Below are 21,541 nucleotides of genomic sequence, written 5' to 3'. Positions count from 1 at the left end.
CTCAGGATCAATCCAACCCCCTGCTCAAAGTAGAGCCATCCTAATCTGTATCCCCCACCTTCCCTCCCAACAGACTTACCAGCTGGATGCTGCTCTCCAAGCTGCCAGGCTGCATATCGCCAGTCAGATTGGTATTGGCTGATATGGCTTGATAATAATTGGCCATTGGTATCCGCCCCAAAAATCTTTATCAGTGCACCCCTCCTTTCTTCCATAACAGGTCTTTTTGAAGGGAGTGGCCACTTATTGGTCATTGCTTTTTTCCCATGTCGATTGGCTTTGGCAACAGATAACAGGATTTCTACCTTCTTATTTAATAACTATTTTAAGGTCAATGAGTATTTGAGAGTAAAGTACTTGCTGGTGTCCCTTTGGAGGGTTTGAAATGAATTTTAAAAACAGACAAGGATTAATAGACTTATTACTCTTGCCCTGCTTCTTGGTTGAGATCATGCCAAATTCCAATCATCACCACCCAAAACATGAAGAAACCCCAAATTACAAAGTTAACCGTTTTTTAATGAAAACGCATAAAAAAGCAGCAAGTATAAAAGCATAAAGTATAAAAGCATAAAAAAGAAGCAAATATAACAAGGCACATGGATAATGACCATTTAATAAAGATGAGATAAGGGCAAGAAGTATCTCACAAAATATACTCTACCTTCAACCTTTCTCTTTAGCCTCTTAGCTCTGCTTTTGATGTCATACTCATTGTCATAGTAGTAGATGAATGGAGACGAGGGGAATACTCCACCATACATCCGTCTCTCTGAGCATTCCTGTAATTCACATTTCAGGATCATTACAGGGTGTTGTATCTTGTTAAAACATTTGATTCTGGATATCAGAAGTCAAGGAAATAAACCAAATTCTTTAGGCTAGCTCACTGGCTGGTGTGAATTAAGTTTATTCCCTTGAAGCCAATGGATCCTATTCACGTCAAATGACCATCTGACCTCCAGTTCTTTAAACAGGGATGATTTTATTGGTTTTCAAGAGCTGTGCCTATGATTGTATCACAACTGTTCCAAAAAAGGAAGCTCAAATTACTATGTTACAATCCTTTGATAGCTAGGAGTACAGCTGGATACCCACGCCCCCATTTATATATCCCAAACCTGTTCTGGTAACGTAGTCTTCACAGATACTCTAATACCCACAAAGGCAAAGGACTAGAATCAGACACACTGTGGGAAAATTAAGTAGACACAATAAATCAGTGGACTGAGAGAATCCGAGAGAAATTCACTTCTGGAACCAAATTCAGTTTTGAAAAGAGGTTTTTGCCAGGGAAACCCACAAGACCAGGAGTGCCAAGGACACCAACTAGTGAGGAGGCAGTGGGAGGGGTGCTCTTATAGCCTCATTGGCATCTGGGCGTTACACTTAAGATAAGAAGAAATAGTTAATCTTGTTTTAAGGTGTAAATTGACCACAAATTCTGGAGATTAATGGCACAATTTAATGGAAAACCAGCTACAAAGTCACTACACAAAATACTTGTAATAACTTTGTAGCTGGTTTTCCATTGCACCTTAAATTGAATGTGTTGCAGGGACCACCATGGGGCTTGAGCCTTGGGGTTGCCTTAAGTAGGACTGGGATTGCCCTGGGGCTTCAGGTTCTAGGTGGTCCTGATCACTGGCTGGCAGGGACTGTCCTGGAGTCTGAATCCCTGGGGTGGTCCCTGCCAGCTGATGGCAGGTCAGGATGACCCCAGGGCTTGCCAGGGCAGTCCTGATCCTGCCCAGAATGAGCTGATTGGGGGGAGGGGTCAAACCCAGGGGTGGTCCTGATCATTTGATTGTTTGGCAGGGATCACCCATGGGGCTCAAATCCCAGTGTGATCCCTGCCAGGCAATGGCAGATTGAGATAGCCCTGGGGCAGTCCTAATCCTGCTGACAGACAGTAAAGGCCTACTCAATTTACAATTTCATGGATTTCACAGAAACTGCAAAATCTGGGATTGTCCATGAAGTCAACTTAAAAAAAAACAACTTAATGAAAATAAAATGCTGGCTCCTCAGTGGCAACCAGCAGTCATCGCAGCCTGCCTGGGGTGGGGTGAAGGCACTGGTTAGCTCAGGGATGGGCAAAGTCTGGTCTGCAGGCTGCATTGTCGGCTGTGGACTCCATTTCCCAGCCACCCCTGCCCACATGGCTTGGGCTGGTCTCCATGGAGACCCCAGCCACATCTGCTGGGAAAGCTCAGGCTGGGGTTGTCATAGAGACCAGCTGCAGCCATGCTGACAGCTTGTGTGGCAGAGCAGTGCGAGGGGCTGCTCCAGAGCTGCTGGGAACTTGTGATGGGGGCAGTTTGCTCCGGAGTCAGTGCAGAGTTGCGATCTGTAGCCTGCACACTCTGGGTAGGGCTGCGCAGGCAGGGGATTGTGGCTCTGCTCCGGCTCCAGACCAGGCTGTCTTAACTGCAAGCAGCAAGCTGCCCCCATCGCAAGATCCTAGTGGCTCTGGAGCAGCCCTTTGCCTGCTCTGCTGCACATGCTGCCAGTGCAGCTGCAGCTGGTCTCCATGGCAACCCAGCCTTGAGTTTTCTCCCACAGCTGCTGCTGGGATCTCCATGGAGACTGGACCCCAGCCATGAGGGCAGGGACAGCTGGGAAACAGAGTCCAGCTGCTGGCCAGATCAGCCATTTAGCCCACCTCTGGGCTAGCTGGAAGGCATGAAGGACAGCAGACAAGATGGCAGCTGCCTCCCTTGGCCCTTCTCCCCCCACCCCGCCAGGAACTCTGCACATCAATGCTGAGGGGCAGGGTTGCTGGAGCACATCAGGGAATATCTGCGGAATTTGCTATTTATGCCGTGACCAAGCTGCAAAAATTGTTTCATTTGTCTGTTGTTAGTTTTGTTTTAAGTAGGCACCTAACAATCAGCTGTTCGTCAGACAGGTCTGGGGACCACATGAGGGCTCAAACTGGCCCTGTGGGTCCCCCTTTCCCTACATGTTTTCCTCTCCATATTTTTTGGTATCTTTTAGCACTAAAACACACCAGAAATTCACTCAGGCAGCAGTTAGCATTTTATGGGTCTTCCAATCAATATTAAATGTAACATCAGTTTAGCTTCTGATGTGTCCTCCAAAAAGGCTTAATATCCTGAACTGAAAGAGTGGGGGACATAATAACTGAATGCATTCTTTCCATCTCCTGTTACTATAGACCCAAAGAGCTTGGCTACTGTGAAGTTAGGGTTCAGAGAACGTTTCAATAAGTTAACAGTGCAAATCCTTAAAAATGCATTGCAGCAAGCAAAAAAAAAGTTAGATAAACCTGCTATGAAGCCATTCACTTTACTTTCACTCTGTCACCTCAACGATCACCATTGCCAACCCTCCTTTTCTTTATTCCTTTTTAAAGATGCTTTTTAAGTTGTACTGGTTTGAGGACTTTTTCCTCAGCTCTTAGTCTCTAGGTCAGGGAAGCTCAATTTCTGGCCCACGGGCCAAATGCAGCCTGTGGGGCCATACGCTTCTGGCCCACAGGGCTCCCCATGCATCAAAAAATATGGTAGCAGGGGAGCGGTGGCAATAAATATGGCCACCCGCCCCTGATGCCAATTTCCCAAGCCCTGTGCAGCAGGTTCAGGCCAGATCACACCCCCACCCCTGTGGCTGGATCAGGCCAGGCCAGGCCCCTCCTCCCAGACTAGATAGGGCTGGGCCATGCCCCCTTTCCCCTGTAAGGTCGGCTTGAGCCCCCTTCTCTTCCCCTGCAGGACCGGGTCAAACCCCCTCCCCCTGTGGGGCTGGGTTCCGGCTGGGCCATGCCCCCTTTACTCATGGGGCTGGGTCATGCCCCCCTCCCCCCCATGGGGCCAGGCTGGGGCTGGGCCTTGACCCCTCCTTCCCCCCCGCGGGGCCAGGTTGGAGCCATGATGCCCCCTACCACACGGCTGGATGGGGCGTTGCTGCAACTGCCCTAAGCTGGTTTGGAACCATCAGCCGGCTCTGGCCCACAGATGTACTGTGTACTCCCCATCTGGCTCGCCACCCAAAAAGGTTGAGCACCACTGCTGTAGGCAAAGCTTTACATGTTCTTAATGTCTGGTTAGGAAGAAATGCCCCTAGGATAGGACCCTGCACAAAACCCATGGAAAACGTGGAAGCCAGACACTGTACAAGTAGCCGGATGCAGGTACCAAACACAGTCATATTTAGCATTCTTAATTTTTCAAAGTGAGAAAATCAAAATGCTAATATTGTCACACATACAGCAATGGCCTAGAAAGCATTTTGCATAGGGAGCATAAACACCAGTATTTTCTTCCTACTGCATAACATTTTCTAAATGGATAGGGTCCCTAAACGTTTGCTACTGCTGACATTAGATAAAGACACAAAAAACTAATTGTAACAAGGCAGGAGCTGATGAATCAAGTAACAAACAAAAAAAGCCTACAAAATTTAGCATTATGTTCCTTCTGCTCAAGGTTATTTGTGATATTCAGGGACTCCTGAAAGAGAAGACTGGACATACTGCATTCAAGACTGTTTGGAAAGAAGTGCGTGCCATTAAATTCAGCCTCCATAATCTGACTGAGACTACTGCTGTATCTTGTTCTAAGAGCAGGGCAATGGACAAAAGTGGGAACAATTTAAAATGTGGCGCTATCATTACATAGTATAAACATCATGAAAAGACATACAAACCAGAACACAGGATTTGCCACAGCAGATAAGGCACAGATTTACTGGTCCAAAAATTATGCCAGGATGGTACTTAGTATGTCAAAGGAGGTTTAGTTACTTCTTAGTAAATACAAAAGAATTCTGGGATTTAGCTATCTATATAGAAGGCTACCTTTAAAACAGGGCTCTGCAAGAAGTGGGAGGACAGGCAGACAAGGACAGATGAAAGCCTACAGTCAAATTAGAACTGCTTATAAGCCTTACAGATTTTTCTACGGGATTCAAAACTTTATTTCTCTTGAAAGAGGAGGAAGGTTCTGGTTTTCTGGTCTCAAACTCTACCTAGTTTTTGCCATCCAGTATACATTCTGCAAAAGATTAAAGCAATGCAATTAGTGACTTTTGTCTTTTATTATGTTATTTAAGTATAAAATTCCACTTTTGGTCTTATTCTGGTCTCTCCTAGGGTAATCTCATACTTATTACATTCTTGTGAATAATAGCAAGTGTAAGGCAGATCCTCAGCAAAGGGGATAAAAGCATTCTTTCCAAGGTTTAGCAGCTCCTTCTCTTCCATTCAGGTCTGCTTGGCAAAAGCATGGTATCATGAATTGTTAAGATGCAGGAAGGAATAAACCACCTTATACATTTGAATGGCTTGAGTTAGCTAATATAAATCAGGGTAGAGCTAAATGCTGGGATCACAGAGTTTGAAGCTCCATAGTACACAAGGTTCTGACCATAGTCATAGTACTTAGCTGCTCCAACTCCTAATTACCTCACTTTGGTATAAAAGGATACAGAAACATAATTGCATCTTTAGTACATCTGCACAAAAAAGGCTTCAAAGATACAGATTACATACTTGGCTAATGTTTATGAGGAAACAAACCTAAGGAGAGGCATTTAGATGTCCTACATCTGACGCACTTAATTAGTAAATGAGAAATGTTAAGCTTAAACATTGCCAAATAGGTCATCAAAAGCAAGAGATACACTGTTTTAGATGAGAATATGCAAAGACGCATTTATTTTCTTTGATGGATGTGAAACACACTCCCCCAGGTCTGTTCTGAGATGTTGTATAAAGTCTAGGACTTGTGCTGGAGACAGATGGCCCTTTTGTTATTTTTTTTTTATTTTGTTAATATGTTGACAGTAAAGCCCTAGTGGATGAAATGCACATGCCTCCAAAATCAGCACTTCTCCTTCCTCTTCTTAACTTCACTGCATTGAATCATCATCTCAACAGTGTACGACATGCACTTTCCCAGATCCCTCTCTCTCAAGTAAGCTGCCACTACTGCCATACACTTTGTACCATTAAATACTCTTGGGACAGCCTTCAGCACTTGAGGTAACACACACAGGACTGAAGGCACAGCCTGCTACCAACCCACCTGAGGAATTTTCTGTTTGATTGACACATTTGGATGCAAATGCAAAGCACATCTGCAGATACTGTCCAGTTCTTCCTGATCTTTGCAGCTTGTAAAACTTGCTGCAAAATCTGAATCATGCTATGGGTTATCACTGATTAGTTTGCTTAACTATGGGAAGTCATTACACTTAATAAAAAACTCTTTAAAAATTAGTATGCTCTGTTACTAACTGGATAACTACTCCAACTGGATAACTTAAATGCATGGATAGTAATGACATGGATGATCTGTAGGAAATCAAATGGTAAGAACGGATTTACATTAGCCCTTTAATCAAAGCCAGGGTTTTTAAAAGGCTGAGCTCCTCAAATAGGTTAATCTGGCAACGTAAATCTATAGCAACAGCATTCTCAAGGCATCAATGGGATTTTAACAAAACAGACAGGGAGGAGCCTGACTTCAGACTAACATGTCTAACTACCTCTCTCTACTATGATTTTGACAGTTTATGCTCTAAAAACATTGAGGGAAGTGGTTGGTCTATGATGATCTCGTAAGTGGAAATTGTCTTTTTAGCCCTAGGAGCTGACAACATTTTGGCTGGTGCTTTAGTTCTCTGGAATAGCAAAAGCTGGGAGAAAGTCTGGGGGCAAGGATAGAGGATTTTAGATGTTCCTCAACTAAATTAGGAAGTACTGGTCCACTATAGGAATGCTGGCTGTAGCTGTTGTTTGCTATACTATAACACAAGTCTTCTCTTATTCATCACCTTGCTACACTTCTTCACATACTCAAGGGGTGAAGTGGATGAGAATTTGGCTGTATAGAATGCATTTCCTGAAGTTGGGAAGCAGCAAATTTAGGAAAATCATTTACAACTAGTTTATATTATAGCAGTTGATTAAAAATATAAGGTTACTTGGGAATTAACTCATAAAGGGCAAAAAGTCATCCTGCAAGCTTTTAGACTATACAGGAAGACCTTTTAAAGGACAGGGGTAATGGCTTTTGCACTTGCTCTATAAACAAGCTCTCTGGTTTGCAAGATCTGTAGATCTCAACTCAACGTACTACAGGTCCAGATGCAATATCACTTAAGACAATTGCTGGGGCCACTGTTCATTCTTTTGGCTGTACTTTAATTGGAAGTTTTCGCTGGACTCAGTGACTTGAGGCCAACAAAGTATGAATTATTTCTAACTTGCCTTTATAACAATTAAAGGCTGTATCTTTCATTACATAACCAATTCCTTTATGCTTTGTCAGAAGCAAATGTGAAGAGAAAGTCCATGCAAGGGGATTTTACACACACCATCCTGATCAGCAGAGCTCTTTCTGTAAGCAAGCTTTCCCAAGGAAATACAATGGGAGAGTGGTCACATCATTCACAAATGGGAGTAAGAGCAGGGGGTAAAAACCACAGAACACACTCATGTGTTGCTAGCTTACTCAGACTGTGTCCCATGGAAGATGGTGCTTCCTAAGTGTAGTTACTTCTGCTTGCAGGAAACTAAATCTGTCTTAGTTTAGGGGCTCTCCCCCAAGCCACTAAGCAAATTGTATGTTCACAGATGAGAGAGAAGGGATCACTGTGATCATCTTAAGTGCATCATTCTGCATAGGTGTGCCAATTATGTGTAATTTTACAGACAGTCTATCAAAAAAATGGTTAAAAGTGCTTGTCTGTAAAGTCCATAAAATATTTAAATGTCCATCAAATTTACAGAGGCCTGGCAATCCTGCTCCTCCCCGCTGTTGCCTACGGGGATGTTTGAATGCTTCTGAAAATGCTTTGAGTATTGTGTGTAGGAGGCGGCGGGGGATTTCTCCTAGCTTGCTGTAGGACTAATGAAGGGGGGGAAGAGGGCAGGTAACAGGCAGGCTGGTTGGCAGGGAGTATGTCCTGAGCACAGGGGGGTGGGGCTTGGAGGGCCCCTGACCTGAGCTCCAGTCTCCCACTCCCTCCCTATGGTTTTGCAGCAGCAGTGGGAAAGGGAAGATCAGATCAGACACTTTGCTGCTGCAGCAGGTCATGGAGTAGCAGCTGTATCAAAGACAGAGCTACTTACAGCCCATTCACAGCAGCAGCAGGCCTCTCTTCCCCATCTCCCATAAGGGGAGGAGCAGGTAGGAGACACCTTGCACCTCAATCCTCATCTTGGAGGAGTGTGCAGGGATTTGGAAGAGGGATTTGCACAGCAGGGAGACAGGAGAGATGGATAAACCCCTGCCTTTCCTGCTCGTTGCACTGAAGGGGAGAGGTTTATTTGGGGGAGAGCAACTGGTGGCTGGGGCAGTTTCTACAATAGTGATTCTCAATTGTTGTGCTGTGGCAATAGTAGGCAGGTAAAACTGCTCTGCATGCTCCCCCTGCACTGGGGCTCTCTAATCAGCCTAAAGCAGGCAGCAGTGCTGCCTTGTGCTGAGCAGTGCTGCCTGGTCTGGCACTCCTTACACTTCTCCCAGAAGTAGCCGCGGGTGGAACTGTCCTGTTTGCTTCCGTTTCCAGGCATGTAGGGGCACCAGATCAGCAAGGGTTACACAACAGAAGACAGCTCCTGCCTGTTCCAGGGATTAGAGAAAACTAATGCAAGAGGAGCCCTTCCTTGGCTGACTGTGCAGTAGGTACATGGTGCAGTTTCATCTGGAAGCAGCAGAACCTGGCTGAGAAGCACTGAGGCAACACCAACAGCGTTTCTCAGTTGGGGATGCCATCACTTAAAAAACAAATGAATGTGGAGGTAGAGTGCCATGGCTCTGAAAAATCTGTTCTAGAGCAAATAGGCAGGCTGGCAGTTACAAGCTGAGGTAGTTGGGAAAACTGTCTCTAGGGGAGGTTCAGCACTGGATTTTCCTGCACCGACTTTCCTGTTCCCAGGGACGCTTTAGCTCTCACTGTTGGAGGCACAGTTTTTGCTTTACAAAAATGCAGCAAGAATGTGGGTTGCTGTACTTAATGATACTGGGGATTTTGAAGTCCTTGGCTTCTGGGGAAGTGGAGGAAGGGATTAAATGCTCTTGCGCCCATGAACAACAAAAATAAAGTCTGTATATTTGTACTTTGCACTCCTTTTTCATTATGTAAAAAATATGTCAGTAAAAAGGTCTGGTTGCCCATAAAAGGTTTGCAGATTATCAGGAAAAAAATAAAATTAGGGTCGATAGTCCTGCTCCTGCACAACACAGTCCCCTAAATCAATTCCTGTTACAGCCGGACTAGATATTTTGGGGCCCTGCTACACATTCAAATTAACGCTGAATAGAAACCAGCTACAGAGCTGTTACACATTTTTAAGGACTGGCTGGCTCTTAGTATAGCTGGATGGACATTTTTACTGTGTGATAACTACTTTGCACTTACAGCTGGTCTTACTTTGCACATGTGACCAGTTTAAATTTATTGTGCAATTAGCCAGTTAATTGTGTAATTTATGTAATGTGTAGCAAGGGTATTACAAAACACACCTTGTCCTTATTTTAAGGTTTCCAAAGAAGGAACATCCATCACACTGTTAGCAAATTGCTTGCATACCATCACTGTACCACATCTGTAATCTGAATTTGTCTAGCTTCAAATTGCAGCGTTACTCCCTTTATACCTTTTGTCCGCTAAGGTAAAGAGCAACCCTGGAACTGGACTGGAAGCTCATGTTCAGCTGACTATCCATGATGACCCTACCACCACAAGTCCTTCTCAGTGTCAGCTTCCCAAGCAAGACAAAGTGCCTCAGTCTGTTGGTATGTTTGTTCCTAGATGCACTGATTTGGGTCATTGTAAAAAAAAACATATTGTTTGCTTGTAACAAACTTACTAAACGTTCCAGATTACTCTGTGAAATGACTTGTCCTCTTCACTATGTATGACTTTTCCAACCTCCGCATCATTTGCAAGTAATCAGTAATGATTTTGTGTTTTCTTCCAGTTTGCTGATATAACTGTTATTTAGGGTAGATCTAAAACACTGCTCCTCCTACATGGGATCTTCCTAGAAACCTAGGCTTAGTAATGATCCCCTGCTGACTCTTTTTTAAATACATCTTGCGTTAGTAGCTTTTGTTTCCTATCATGTTTGTTATTGTTGGAATGGAAATGTTTCATCACCACCTGGCTTCTTCCCAAACATAACAGGCATACTTGTTGAGTATTTCTTAATTTTATGCATCATTACTGACAATCTTACCATTTTCATCTAGAAATGGACCCATATCATCATTAAAATTATTTTCATATTCAAATCTATTTTTTAAAACTACTCGTGTTTTAACTCTACAGACAATAGATTTATCCACATGTCCTTTTGCTTCCCCTAAAAGACTAATTCCTATCACTTTTGCCCATCACCCATTTTTTATATCATACATACATTTTATGGATGCTTTCACTTCTCCTTTAATCCAAAGTGGAATTATTTCTTGACTGTGGCTTTTTGGGCATCTAGTGAGATGTCCTCAATCAGTTACTAATTATCATTCACATTTTTCTGTTTTAAGTTCTTTCAAATGCTTTAGCTTATAATGGTTTTTGGCTTTGTGAAATTTGCCTTTTTTGTATAGATAATATTCAATGTTTGCCTGGGCTTTGTTGTCCTTGCACATAACAAATGTAACCAATACATTTTAATACTACTTTTACAGATGATTTTGATAATTACAGCCTCAAGTCCTGAATAGGGCAATGACTAAGCAGACCATAGCTCACAGGAATAAGTGTTGGGGCATCTTACTAAAATTGATTTAATGTTGTATCCAAGACAGCTGACCTGCACTTTAAATCTATCATTGTCTCTTTTTTGGTGGTTTTTTTTTTCTGTTGCCAAAATCATTGGTCAGCATGAATGACAATGCGTTAACACACATTCATGTCTCATCTAGTGTGCCTTACTGCAGCAGCCTATTTTCTGGGGCCAATATCATGCTCAGCGTGAACACAAGTTGTGCCACACAATTTCTGCTTCATCACTCATCTTACTCTTAAATTTCACGATCTGCAAGGAATCCCATGAGCCAAATCTGCAGTGCAGAGCCATGCGATTTGGCTTGCAGAGACAGAAATTTGGCGGTGAGAGGAACAGTGATAACCACAGCTCTGGGAGCTGCAGCTATTAATGCTGACACCACCAAATTCAAGCCTTGTGGGTCAGATGACACAGCTCTGCACTCCAGATCTGGCCTGCAGAGTGGCACCATGCCACTCACCTGGCTCATGGGGTTGGATGAATTGGGCAACACTGCCCTAACAGGTACCCATGAGGCCAACTGGTGGGGGAAAGCTGTGGGAAACACTTTGACTTGTGGCTCACAAACAGGGAGGTATTGTTTGAGAATGTGAAGGTGGAAGGCATCTTGGGTGACAGTGACCATAAAATGATTGAGTTCAAGATCTTAAAGGAAGGAAGGAGAGCGGCAGAATATAAAGATACTGGACTTCAGAAATCCAGACTTAAACTCAGGGAACTGGTGGGCAGGATCCCCTGGGAAGCAAGTCTGGGGGGAAAGGGAGTCCAACAGAATTGGCTGCACTTCTAAGAGGCTGTATTTGAGGACACAGAAGCAAGATACCCCAGTGCAACAGAAAAATGGGAAGTGTACACAACAATTACTTCAATGACTTGAAATTCAAAAATGACTTTTACAAAAAGCAGAAACTTAGTCATATTACTAGGGAAGAGTATAAGAATATTTCATGGGTGTGCAGGGAGAATATTGGGAAGGCCAAGGTGTGATCCGAGATGCGACTGGCAAGAGACATAAAAAGTAATACAAAGGGATTCTGCAAATATGCCAAGACTAAGAGGAAGACCAAAGAAACAATAAGTTCCTTAAGGAATGCAGAAGGCAATCTAGTTATAGATAATGCAGAGGCAGCCAAAATATTTAATGCCTTTTTTACTTTAGTCTTCACAAATAGGAGCAGGTACCAGATGAAGAGCCCATTTGGCAGGACCCGAACAGCCTAGAGTAATAGAGACTGGGGATAATTTAGAGAAGCTAGATGCTTTCAAGTTGGCAGGGCCAGATGGGATGCACCTTAGGGTTCTGAAGGAACTGGCTGAGGTAATTTCAGAGACATTAGCAATCATCTGTGAGAACTTGTGGAGGTTGGGTGAGGCCCAGGACAACTGGAAAAGGGAAAATTTAATGCCCATCTTTAGGGGAAGATGGAAGATCTGGGGAACTGCAGACTGGTCAGACTCACCTCAATATCTGGAAAGATCATGGGGCAGGTCCTCAAGGAATCTACTGTGACGCAACTAGAGAAGAACAAGGGGACCAGGAACCGCCAGCATGGACTCACCAAGTTCAAATCATGCCTGACTGACCTGATTTCTTTCTGGAAATAACAGAATGCACAAATGCAGACTGGGGAATGACAAGCTAGGTTACAAAACTGCATAGAAGGACCTTTAAGTTAAGCAGATGATAAGATGAATGAGTAAACAGTATGCTCTTGCTGCATTAAACAAACAAACAAAAAAAACTGCATGCTGGGTTGTATTAACAGAATTGCTGCTTGCAAATCAAGGGAAGTTTTTTTTTTGCTCTTTTCAGCAGCAGTGAGGCCTCAACTGGAGTATGTTTGTCCAGTTTTGGGCCTCATACTTCAAGAAAGATGTAGACAGATTGGAATCTACCTTGATTTTAGTAAGGCTTTTGATATGGTCTCCCAAAACAGTCTCACAAGCAAGCTAAGGAAGTATGAGCTGGATGAATGGATTGTAAGGTGGATAGAAAACTGGCTGGAAGATCAGCTTCAGAGGGTAGTAATCAATGGCTCAATGTCTACTTGGCAGAGTGGTATTAAGTGGAATGCTCCAGGGGTCGGTCCTGGGGCTGGTTTTGTTCAATGTCTTCAAAGTTGGCACAGAGTGCACCCTCAGCAAGTCTGCAGATGACATCAAGCTGGAGGGGAGTAGTAGATATGATGGAGGGTAGGGTTAGACAAATTGGACAATTGGGCCAAAAGAAATCTCATGTGGTTTAACAAGGACAAGTGCAAAATCCTGCACTTAGGACAACAATCCCATGCACCGGTACAAGCTGGGGGCTGACTGGTTGGGCAGCAGCTCTGCAGAAAATGACCTGGGGGCTACAGTGGACAATAAGTAGAGGTGCACTGATACATCAGTCCAATACTGGATCGGTACCGATATAAAGAAAATAATCTATATCGGATATTGGTCTTAAGTGGCCGATAATTGGGCTGATAAATTCCTGGGCTGCATACAGCTGCAGTGCAGCATGTAGACAGTGAAGACACAGCTGGCAGCGTGGAGAGCTGTTTCCAGCTTGTAAGTCTGCAGGGGCAGATCAAGGCCCTGCTGTGAGGGAGGGAGGGAGTCAGGGGCTGGAGCTGGGGCAGGGGCAAGTGCTGCCCGGTCAGGGTGGTTGGGTGGGGGACAAAGCCTCAGTTTGTCCAGGGGTGTGGGATGGAGCGGGGCTCATCCAGGGGAGAGGTGAGGGAGAGGCAGAGGCAGCTCATCCACCAGCACAGCTCATCCACCAGCTCCCACTGCTGCTGCTGTCACTTGTCTGGGAGGGCACCAGGGGGCATATGACCCTGGATCTGTGCAGGGTGGGGTGGGCTGAGACCAGGGCTGTTGCCAGCAGAGCCTGAGATGGGCGGGGCGTGAGGTGGGCAGCGGTGCCACTGGGAGTGGGGGGGTTATAAAGGGGTGTACGGTGAATTTCAGGGTGGCTGCAGTCCCCCCTGTAACCCCCTCCGAGCAACATTGCCTCCTGCCCCATGTGGCCCAGGCTCCACTGGGAACAGACCTTGGATCTGCATGGGGTGTACTGGGGCTGGGGCAGTTCTCAGCAAAGCCTAGGCCAGGTGGGGTGTGGTGCTGCTGGAAAGGGGCTATGGGGGGGGGGGGGTGCAGGCCCCCCAAAATTTGCTGTAACCCCCTCACAGCCCCCTGCTCCCAGTGGTGCTACCACACACCCTGCGCCCCACCTGGGCGGCCCAGGCTCCATGGGGAATGACTCTGGCCCCAGCCTGCCCCACCTGGTGCAGATCCAGGTGCACATGCCTCCCCATACCCTCCTAGACGAGTGATACCAGCAGTGGCAAGAGCTGGCGGATGAGCCATCGGACCAGCTGTGCGTGGCAGTAGGAGCCACCTCTGCCTCCCCCTTCTCCCGCACTCCCCAGATGAGCCCTGCTCCATCCTACACCCCCCAGATGAGCTGCAGCTTTGTCCCCAGCCCACCCTCCCCAACTGGGCAGTGCTTGCCCCTGCCCCAGCTCCCATCCCTCATGGTGGAGCCTTGATCTTCCCACACCCCTTCTCCTACCACACCAGACTTACCTGCTGCAGGCAGTGCATCAGATAGGTATTGGCCGATATGCCTCCTTAAATATCAGCTATAAGTATCGGCCTCAAAAATCTCTATCGGTGCACCCCTAACAATAAGCTGGATATGAGCCAACAGTGTGCCCTTGTTGCTAAGAAGGCTAAAAGCATACTGGACTGCATTGTAGGAGTGTTGCCAGTAGGTTAAGGGAAATGATTATTCCCCTCTATTCAGCACTGGTGAAGCCACTTCTGTAGTACTATGTTCAGTTTTGGGCCCCCAACTATTGAAAGGATGTGGACAAATTGGAGAGAGTCCAGCAGAGGGCAACAAAAAACGGTGAGGGGGCTGGGGGGACATGACTTATGGGGAGAGGCTGAGAGAACTGAGCTTATTTTAATTTAGAAGAGAAGACCGAGAGGGTATTTAATAGCAGCCTTCAACTACCTGAAGAGTGGTTCAAAAGAAGATGGAGCTAGACTGTTCTCAGTGGTGACAGAACAACGAGCAATGGTCTCAAGTTGCAGCAAGGGAAGTTTAGGTTAGATATTAGGATGAATTTTCTCACTAGGAGGGTAGTACAACATTGGAACAGGTTGCCCAGAGAGGTGGTGGACTCTCCATCCTTGGAGGTTTTTTAACAACTGGCTAGACAAAGCCTTGGCTGGGATGCACTGCTTTGAGCAGGGGGTTGTACTAGATGACCTCCTGAGGTCCCTTCCAACCCTAATTTTCTATGATACTATGAAAGAATCTAGTGGAGGTGATGACAATTTTTAGAGGTTTAGAAGGCAAGATATACAAGGAAAGGCTGAAATAATTTAGATTATTTAGTTTGGAGGTGAGAAAACTGAGGGGGACTTTGATAACAGTCTTCACATATTTGAAGAATGATCATAAAGAAGATAGTGACAGGTAGGGGACAGGACTAAGAGGAATTGCCTGAAACTGCAGCAGAGGAAATTTAGGCTGGAGACAGGAAAAACTTCCTGACTATGAAACTGGTCAAGCTTTGGAACATGCTACCTAGAGAAGTTGTGGAATCTCCATTCCTGGAAATTTTCAAGAGCAGGTTAAACAAACATTTGACGGCATGGTTTAGTCAGGGATGATGATGCCTTGAGCAGGATGCTAGGTCTCTTATGAGGTCCCTTCCAGCCCCACTGTCCTACAATCCTATGATAATCACAATAGCTCAATAGTTACACTGGCTTCAAGTAAAGTTTTGCAGATTTAGTTCTTCCGTTAACTCCCAAGTCTGCAAACCTGACTGACCTCTTACTGCGTATATCTCCCCAACATGCCTGGAGAAGACTGAGCCTCTCAAAAATGACACACCCTCTTCTCTGTTTGTGAGGCTGAAAACATACTGAACATCAATTATACAGCTGCTATGACTGGGTAAATGGATATTCAGGACACCTGGGCAGAACATCTAGGGGCTTTGTGGGATGTCATCCATAAGCTTCAGAGAAGTATGAATCTAAACTTCTCCAGACACCAGAAATACTGCATTTCTACTTAAATTCTTACTTATTTGCCTTGGACGGTTTGCATAGTAAACAGAACTAGCTCATATCCATACCATATGTGTGTTGGTGTTGAGATCTGTCACAATAGGATACTGACAGTTGACCTACCCATAAAGGACCTGGTTCTATAAGGTGCTAAACTGCCCTCAGTTAAATCATTGTGGGTGCATCTACACATGCACTTTACTACAGAGTAGACCAACTAGCTCTGCAGTAAAGTGTCACTGTCTACATTTGTGATGGTATTAGGGTGCAGTAAACTGATTAACTCTGCTGTAAGATAGTACTGTTATGGGTTCTGACCAGGGGCATAAATTGTATCCAGTCAGCCTAGCCAGCTACAGGCCTGCTCCGTCCTGGCTCAGATTGCTGGTGTCTCAGGGACATGTGTAGATACTGCACCTGAAACTGCTCTGGGGTTTATTGCTTTGCATTAATTGCATGCGTAGATGCACCCTGTAGGTTTAAGATGTCTAGGATAATCCTGAAGGTTTGCTCTTTACTGAACAAATCAGAGTAAACTCAGCATAGACATTAATTTAAAGATAAGATACCATCAACACTTTCTTTATTAAAACTAGTGGTGAAAACAGTGCAGAAGGATGTGGAAGTGGCACAATTCCTAGTCAGATGGCATTGTGCGCGTTATTATTTTGGGGTGTATTTCAACATACACTTATGCCATTTTCAGAAAAATAAGGAATAGAACAAATGTAGCTGACTAACATGGAGGAATTTAAAAAGGTTTAACATTGTAACCACATACTAGCTAGTATGTTATCCCATGAGTGAGAAAAGATAAAAAAGGTCTTTCAGCTATTGTCCATTTCTTCCATGAATATTCTCTCAGAATACGTTTTAACTGAGGTTTTAAAAACAAATCAATAAACCTACTGAGGAAAGACTATAATTTTAAAAAAATAGGCTTAAATCGTTCTTTTGCCTAGACAATATCATTCTACATTGGCCTCCACTGATTTTAACAATGTGATACAACTCACAAACCTCTAAAGTTTGTTCAGCACTGGTGCGATTGTTTCAGTTATTTTCTCTAGCAACACACTATACCAAAGATAAGCATTGGACACCACGGATCTGTTTAAGATTGAGGTAGAAAAATGTTGAGACTTACATATCCGTAATGTCCTTTCCGGGAACAATTGTAGCAATATGCTATGACTGAATACTCAGAAGAACTGGCCTTCTTGATTGGTCCTGGTTTGGTCTGCAATAAGAAAAATTGGTGAGAAGTAGATCTGGGAAGATTCAAAATGCTAAAATCAAGGTAGGTTAAAATAAACAAAACAAAAATCTGGCAGTGATACTGACAGCTTTCCAGAGGGAAAAAAACAAGTGTGCAAGAAGCTTGGGATACAAGACATACGTTGTTCATTTTATTGTAATATTACACAGAAAATTATCCTGATCACTGAAATCAGTTGGGAGAGAAAACTTTAATGTTAATTCTGTATTGTCATTTCATTTCAGTGATGAATACTGGAACATAAGTTCTTGATTTATTTTTCTCTTCCTCCTTTTTTATTATATATTCATTTATTTTTACAGATGCCCCACTTTCCCCAGGGAGCAACGAGGGCCATCAGATATTACATCCACCAGCTGGATAGGAGCATTTGTGTATTAAAAAACTAGTCCCTCCCAGCAGGGCTCACTTACAGCAGTATGGCAAGGATCTGAGAGGGAGGGAGAGAGGGAGGGAGGGACAGACAGACACAGCCTAAGACTACTACGCTCATGTTTCCATCCCCTACCACAATAAAAGGAAAGAGAAGAAAAAGGTTCCCTTCTAAAAGAACTTGCTACTTTCCATTTCCCAGCCAATTTAGGGGTCTATATTAAACAAAAAATTAATTCTTCTGTTTAGCTGTTCAAAGTTGGAACTTTTTCCGGCTGATATAATGCAAAGACATACTTGGCACACACTACTGAATGTAATGGAATATGCATTTTTCCTCATTTCTATTGGATAAGTTTGTTTGAAGGGGGAGGGTTCAAATTTTAACAAAAATGCATACAAATGTTCTCATGCATTTCCTTAAACATGTTTATAAATAATGGACATGTAGGTAAAAAGAGGAAGGACAGAATATATGACTATGAAAAAACTGGTCAGAATAGAAAACTACTACATTTTAAAGCTCTATACACTTTTAAAAAATTATTATTCACTCTAGTAGAACATAGAGAACTGTAGGATTTCAAAGACTGATATTTTGTACGATTGCTTGTTATTGTAAAGGTTACTTTTTCTTAAAACCGTCCTCACTGCGTTTGCTTACCATTACTGCTACTAATAATACTGCTGTATGGGCTCTTTCCAGAGAATATTGGTGCTTGTAAAATAGACAAACTACAAGGTTATTCATTAAACTTTGTTTTTTTGTTTTAAGAAAAAACACATTTGATCATGCATTTTAAACCCATTTTAACTGTGGTAGTCAGTGTGCTGCAGGCTTGTGTTACTTTGTTCACATTTCTTTCAGCAGATTGTAAAAAAAAGTATATGGAAAAAGGGCAGATTCATGCAGAATAACATGAAAAATGGAGGAGAAATCAGAGAAAAATAAATTGTGATATGTGGCAAAAGAAGTTACAGCAAAAATGAAAATTTCCTATAAAACAAGACATGGATCTCTTTTCTTCTCTTTCTCTGTATAAAGACCTGTCTAGACAGCAATACATCAAGGCCACCCACTTGTGCCAGCCCAACTTTTTGGGCATCTTTTCTATCATCAGTACTATAAACACAGAGGAAAGAAAACTATGTAAACACATGTTTAAATCCATAGGTTTTTTCCAGGGTGGAATAATTTATAGAAAAAAACTGAAGGAAGTAAAGTTGCCCATCTCCAGCTTGGAAAGAACTCCTAAAAAGCAGAACTGTTTCAAATAATCCAGACCTCCTTCCCTCTCCTGCCACAAAAAAATGTATGGATATTGACATAAGGTTTGAAAGCTGATTTATTGAAGTTGATGTTGTAAAGCTGCCATAAAATCTCAAGAGGTCTATTCCTGGGTTCCTTCAGTCCCCAGTTGTCTACTAGAAAGAGGTCTGCATCTAGACTATACGTGGAGGATAGCTATCAAAGGATGATCAACTGTATAATATAACATTTTATTCTTTATTTGGTCATGAGATGGGTTATATAATGTCTTTATAAGAAATGTTTGAATTAATAGCCTTCATTCTTGTATAGTGTGCTATAACTGAAACACAATTACAACTATGGGACATGCCAGATGGACATGCTTTACTTTCAAAATACTATGCTATACAACTTGTGAATTGTTAAATTGTGTTGCATGGATTTAGCCAACAATTTAGGCTATTATGGTACCTATTTTCATCTCTGTTAAAATTTACCTGTTGCTCAAAACAACACACATTTTTTTCCATAAGTAATGCATTTTTCTCTCTCAAGGCAGGATTTATCAAACACCAAATGTATGGATCAGATTGACATTGCTGACATAAAATTGAACATGCCCACCAGTAAAAACTCAAGTAATTTACATGACTAGATGAACAAATATTAAAGTACTTAGAGATGCCTTTAGTAGAAATTTCATTCTGATCTCATAATTAACCCTAAAAATTGTAGGTAAAAAGGTAACCAGCCTAGCTCATACATTATGTTTGAATTTCTTGAAGCGTGGGTGCTTTCCACTTTTTAAAATGGCTTGGTGCTAATACTTGACGTTTTCAGCAGTCACAACTTCTGACAAACCTACTCAGAAGTTCATATATCTGGATGTTAACCTGAATAATGATTCCAGCTGAAAACTTTGCTATGATAAATGTTATCTGCATGCTATCTTTTGCACTCCTCTTTTGTTGATAGCATGGAGATAAACTGAATAGCTCTTACCTCACTAGGAACACAGGGATGTTAAGCTTTTTGTATTGTACTGTACAAGATCTAACAAGAATCCTTGAGAGTATTCAGTGAATTAGGAATGTATACTCATGTGACACCAAAAACTCTGCACGACATTTCCTTTTGTTTAGCTCATAGAAAAAGGTCAGATTTAAGGACACAAATTAAACTGAATACTTACAGTTCAGATTACCACTATACATAACTCTACTGCTTTCCAAAAGCCAAACAAAAAGGGAATTTGTATGTTTTTAAGCCGTTTTTCTTATTATTTAAGGTTTAAAAAAGCACCTAAAGACTCTGACCAAATGGGTACAAAATGAAGTATTTATGAAAATAGCTCCTCTATGTTATAGTTTTTTTTGTTACAAACATTTAAATAATCTATATTTGTAGGGTGATATCTTGGAGATTACTTCACTATCAATATATAGAAGTAATAACCTGGTAGATAGCATTACCTATGAAAGGTCCATCCCATCTGCTATTCTTGCTGAAAGCTTTTCATGCACCAGTAAACTCAGTAAATATCAGAAGATAAAGCATAAGCCTACCACGCCACGGATTTACTCCTAATGTCTCCTCAAAGTGCAGCCCGATGCAACGATTACAAATGATTTTTCTTCTAATGTCATTTTACATAACCCTTTTTTCTGCATGAGTAGTTAGTGCGGAATGAATGAATGAATGCCATTAAAACAGTTAATCATTATCTGGGACACTGGCCTTCCTCCCTTCTCAACTAGGAATCTCCATGACAAAGGCCAAGAGATCAAAATGCCAGGGCTGCCTCAGTGGCCTATTTCTGACAGTAATTTTTTATGTAAATGGGCCTGCTGGGCAGCTCCCTCTGTGACCTTGAGCTGCCCTTATCTAAACTGACTTTGATCCAATAAGGGCTTGCTTTTATGAAGCTCATTACTACCTAGGATATGCAATCTGACTAAATCTCACTAATTAAAGACAATGTTCTATACATTTTTCTTTTTCACACACACATTTTATATAGATTAAATATTTTACACACACACACGCACATATCTGTTTATACAGAGAAACACATATATGCTAGAATATTCTATGCAAGTTGAACCTTGCATATTTGACAAATACATAGCTAAACATACGATGTGACTTTTAAAGTAAAGCATAGCCCCTGGTTGCATACCCTATGACTAAAATTTATGCAAACACAAAAATCCAACTTCAGTAGTACTAAGAAAGGTAACAATGAAATGAAGTTTAGACATGACTTGAAATGTCCTTTCAAGCTGTTGTCTTTAATAGCCTACATAGAAACCCCTGATTCTAGTTGATTGTCAGATTCTAACATCATCCAACCTCCCCCAAAACAGCATGAAAAATCCAGGTCTACAATGAACAAAGCCTTCACTGGTCCACAAATACCTAACAAAATGATTCTGACAGCGGAGTAAAATACAGAAAGTTTCAAGTACCCACAAATACCCTATAATCAACTGAAATCAATGTTGCAGTCTTATTGTGCAGAACCATTTAAACCATTTGTCAATCTACCTCTGTTTTGGGGCTACTTACAACTATACCAAACAATATTTTAGATTTGTTCTACACCAGCTCTCAACAATGCACAAACTTCATCAACAACCTATATAATTATCAGGGTCTTTACAATGTTTTTTGTACTACTTCCAAAGCAGCCAGCGATGGTGACAGGATACTGGGCACATGGACTGGGCCATCAGGGCAATTGCTGTTTTTCATCTAATCTGCAGATTCAGCTTTCTTCTGCAGTGCCATGCCT

General features: G+C 42.7%; 1 protein-coding gene across 1 annotated transcript in view; it reads right to left on the bottom strand.

Moving 5' to 3' along the window:
- ZCCHC7 (zinc finger CCHC-type containing 7) overlaps positions 1-21,541 on the bottom strand; it is a 259,249-nt gene that overhangs the window by 8,896 nt on the left and 228,812 nt on the right. Inside the window, exons 7-8 of the mRNA XM_019516803.1 lie at positions 16,992-17,084; positions 665-782 (exon numbers count right to left, since the gene is read on the bottom strand). Coding sequence (XP_019372348.1) covers positions 665-782; positions 16,992-17,084 — 211 coding nt within the window. The remainder of the gene's footprint in view (positions 1-664; positions 783-16,991; positions 17,085-21,541) is intronic.

The sequence above is a fragment of the Gavialis gangeticus genome, unplaced genomic scaffold, assembly GCF_001723915.1.
Source record: "Gavialis gangeticus isolate Ggan-Ray unplaced genomic scaffold, GavGan_comp1, whole genome shotgun sequence".
NCBI lineage: Eukaryota > Metazoa > Chordata > Crocodylia > Gavialidae > Gavialis > Gavialis gangeticus.
Note: the sequence above shows the minus strand (reverse complement) of the source record. Positions and strands in the feature narration are given on the sequence as shown.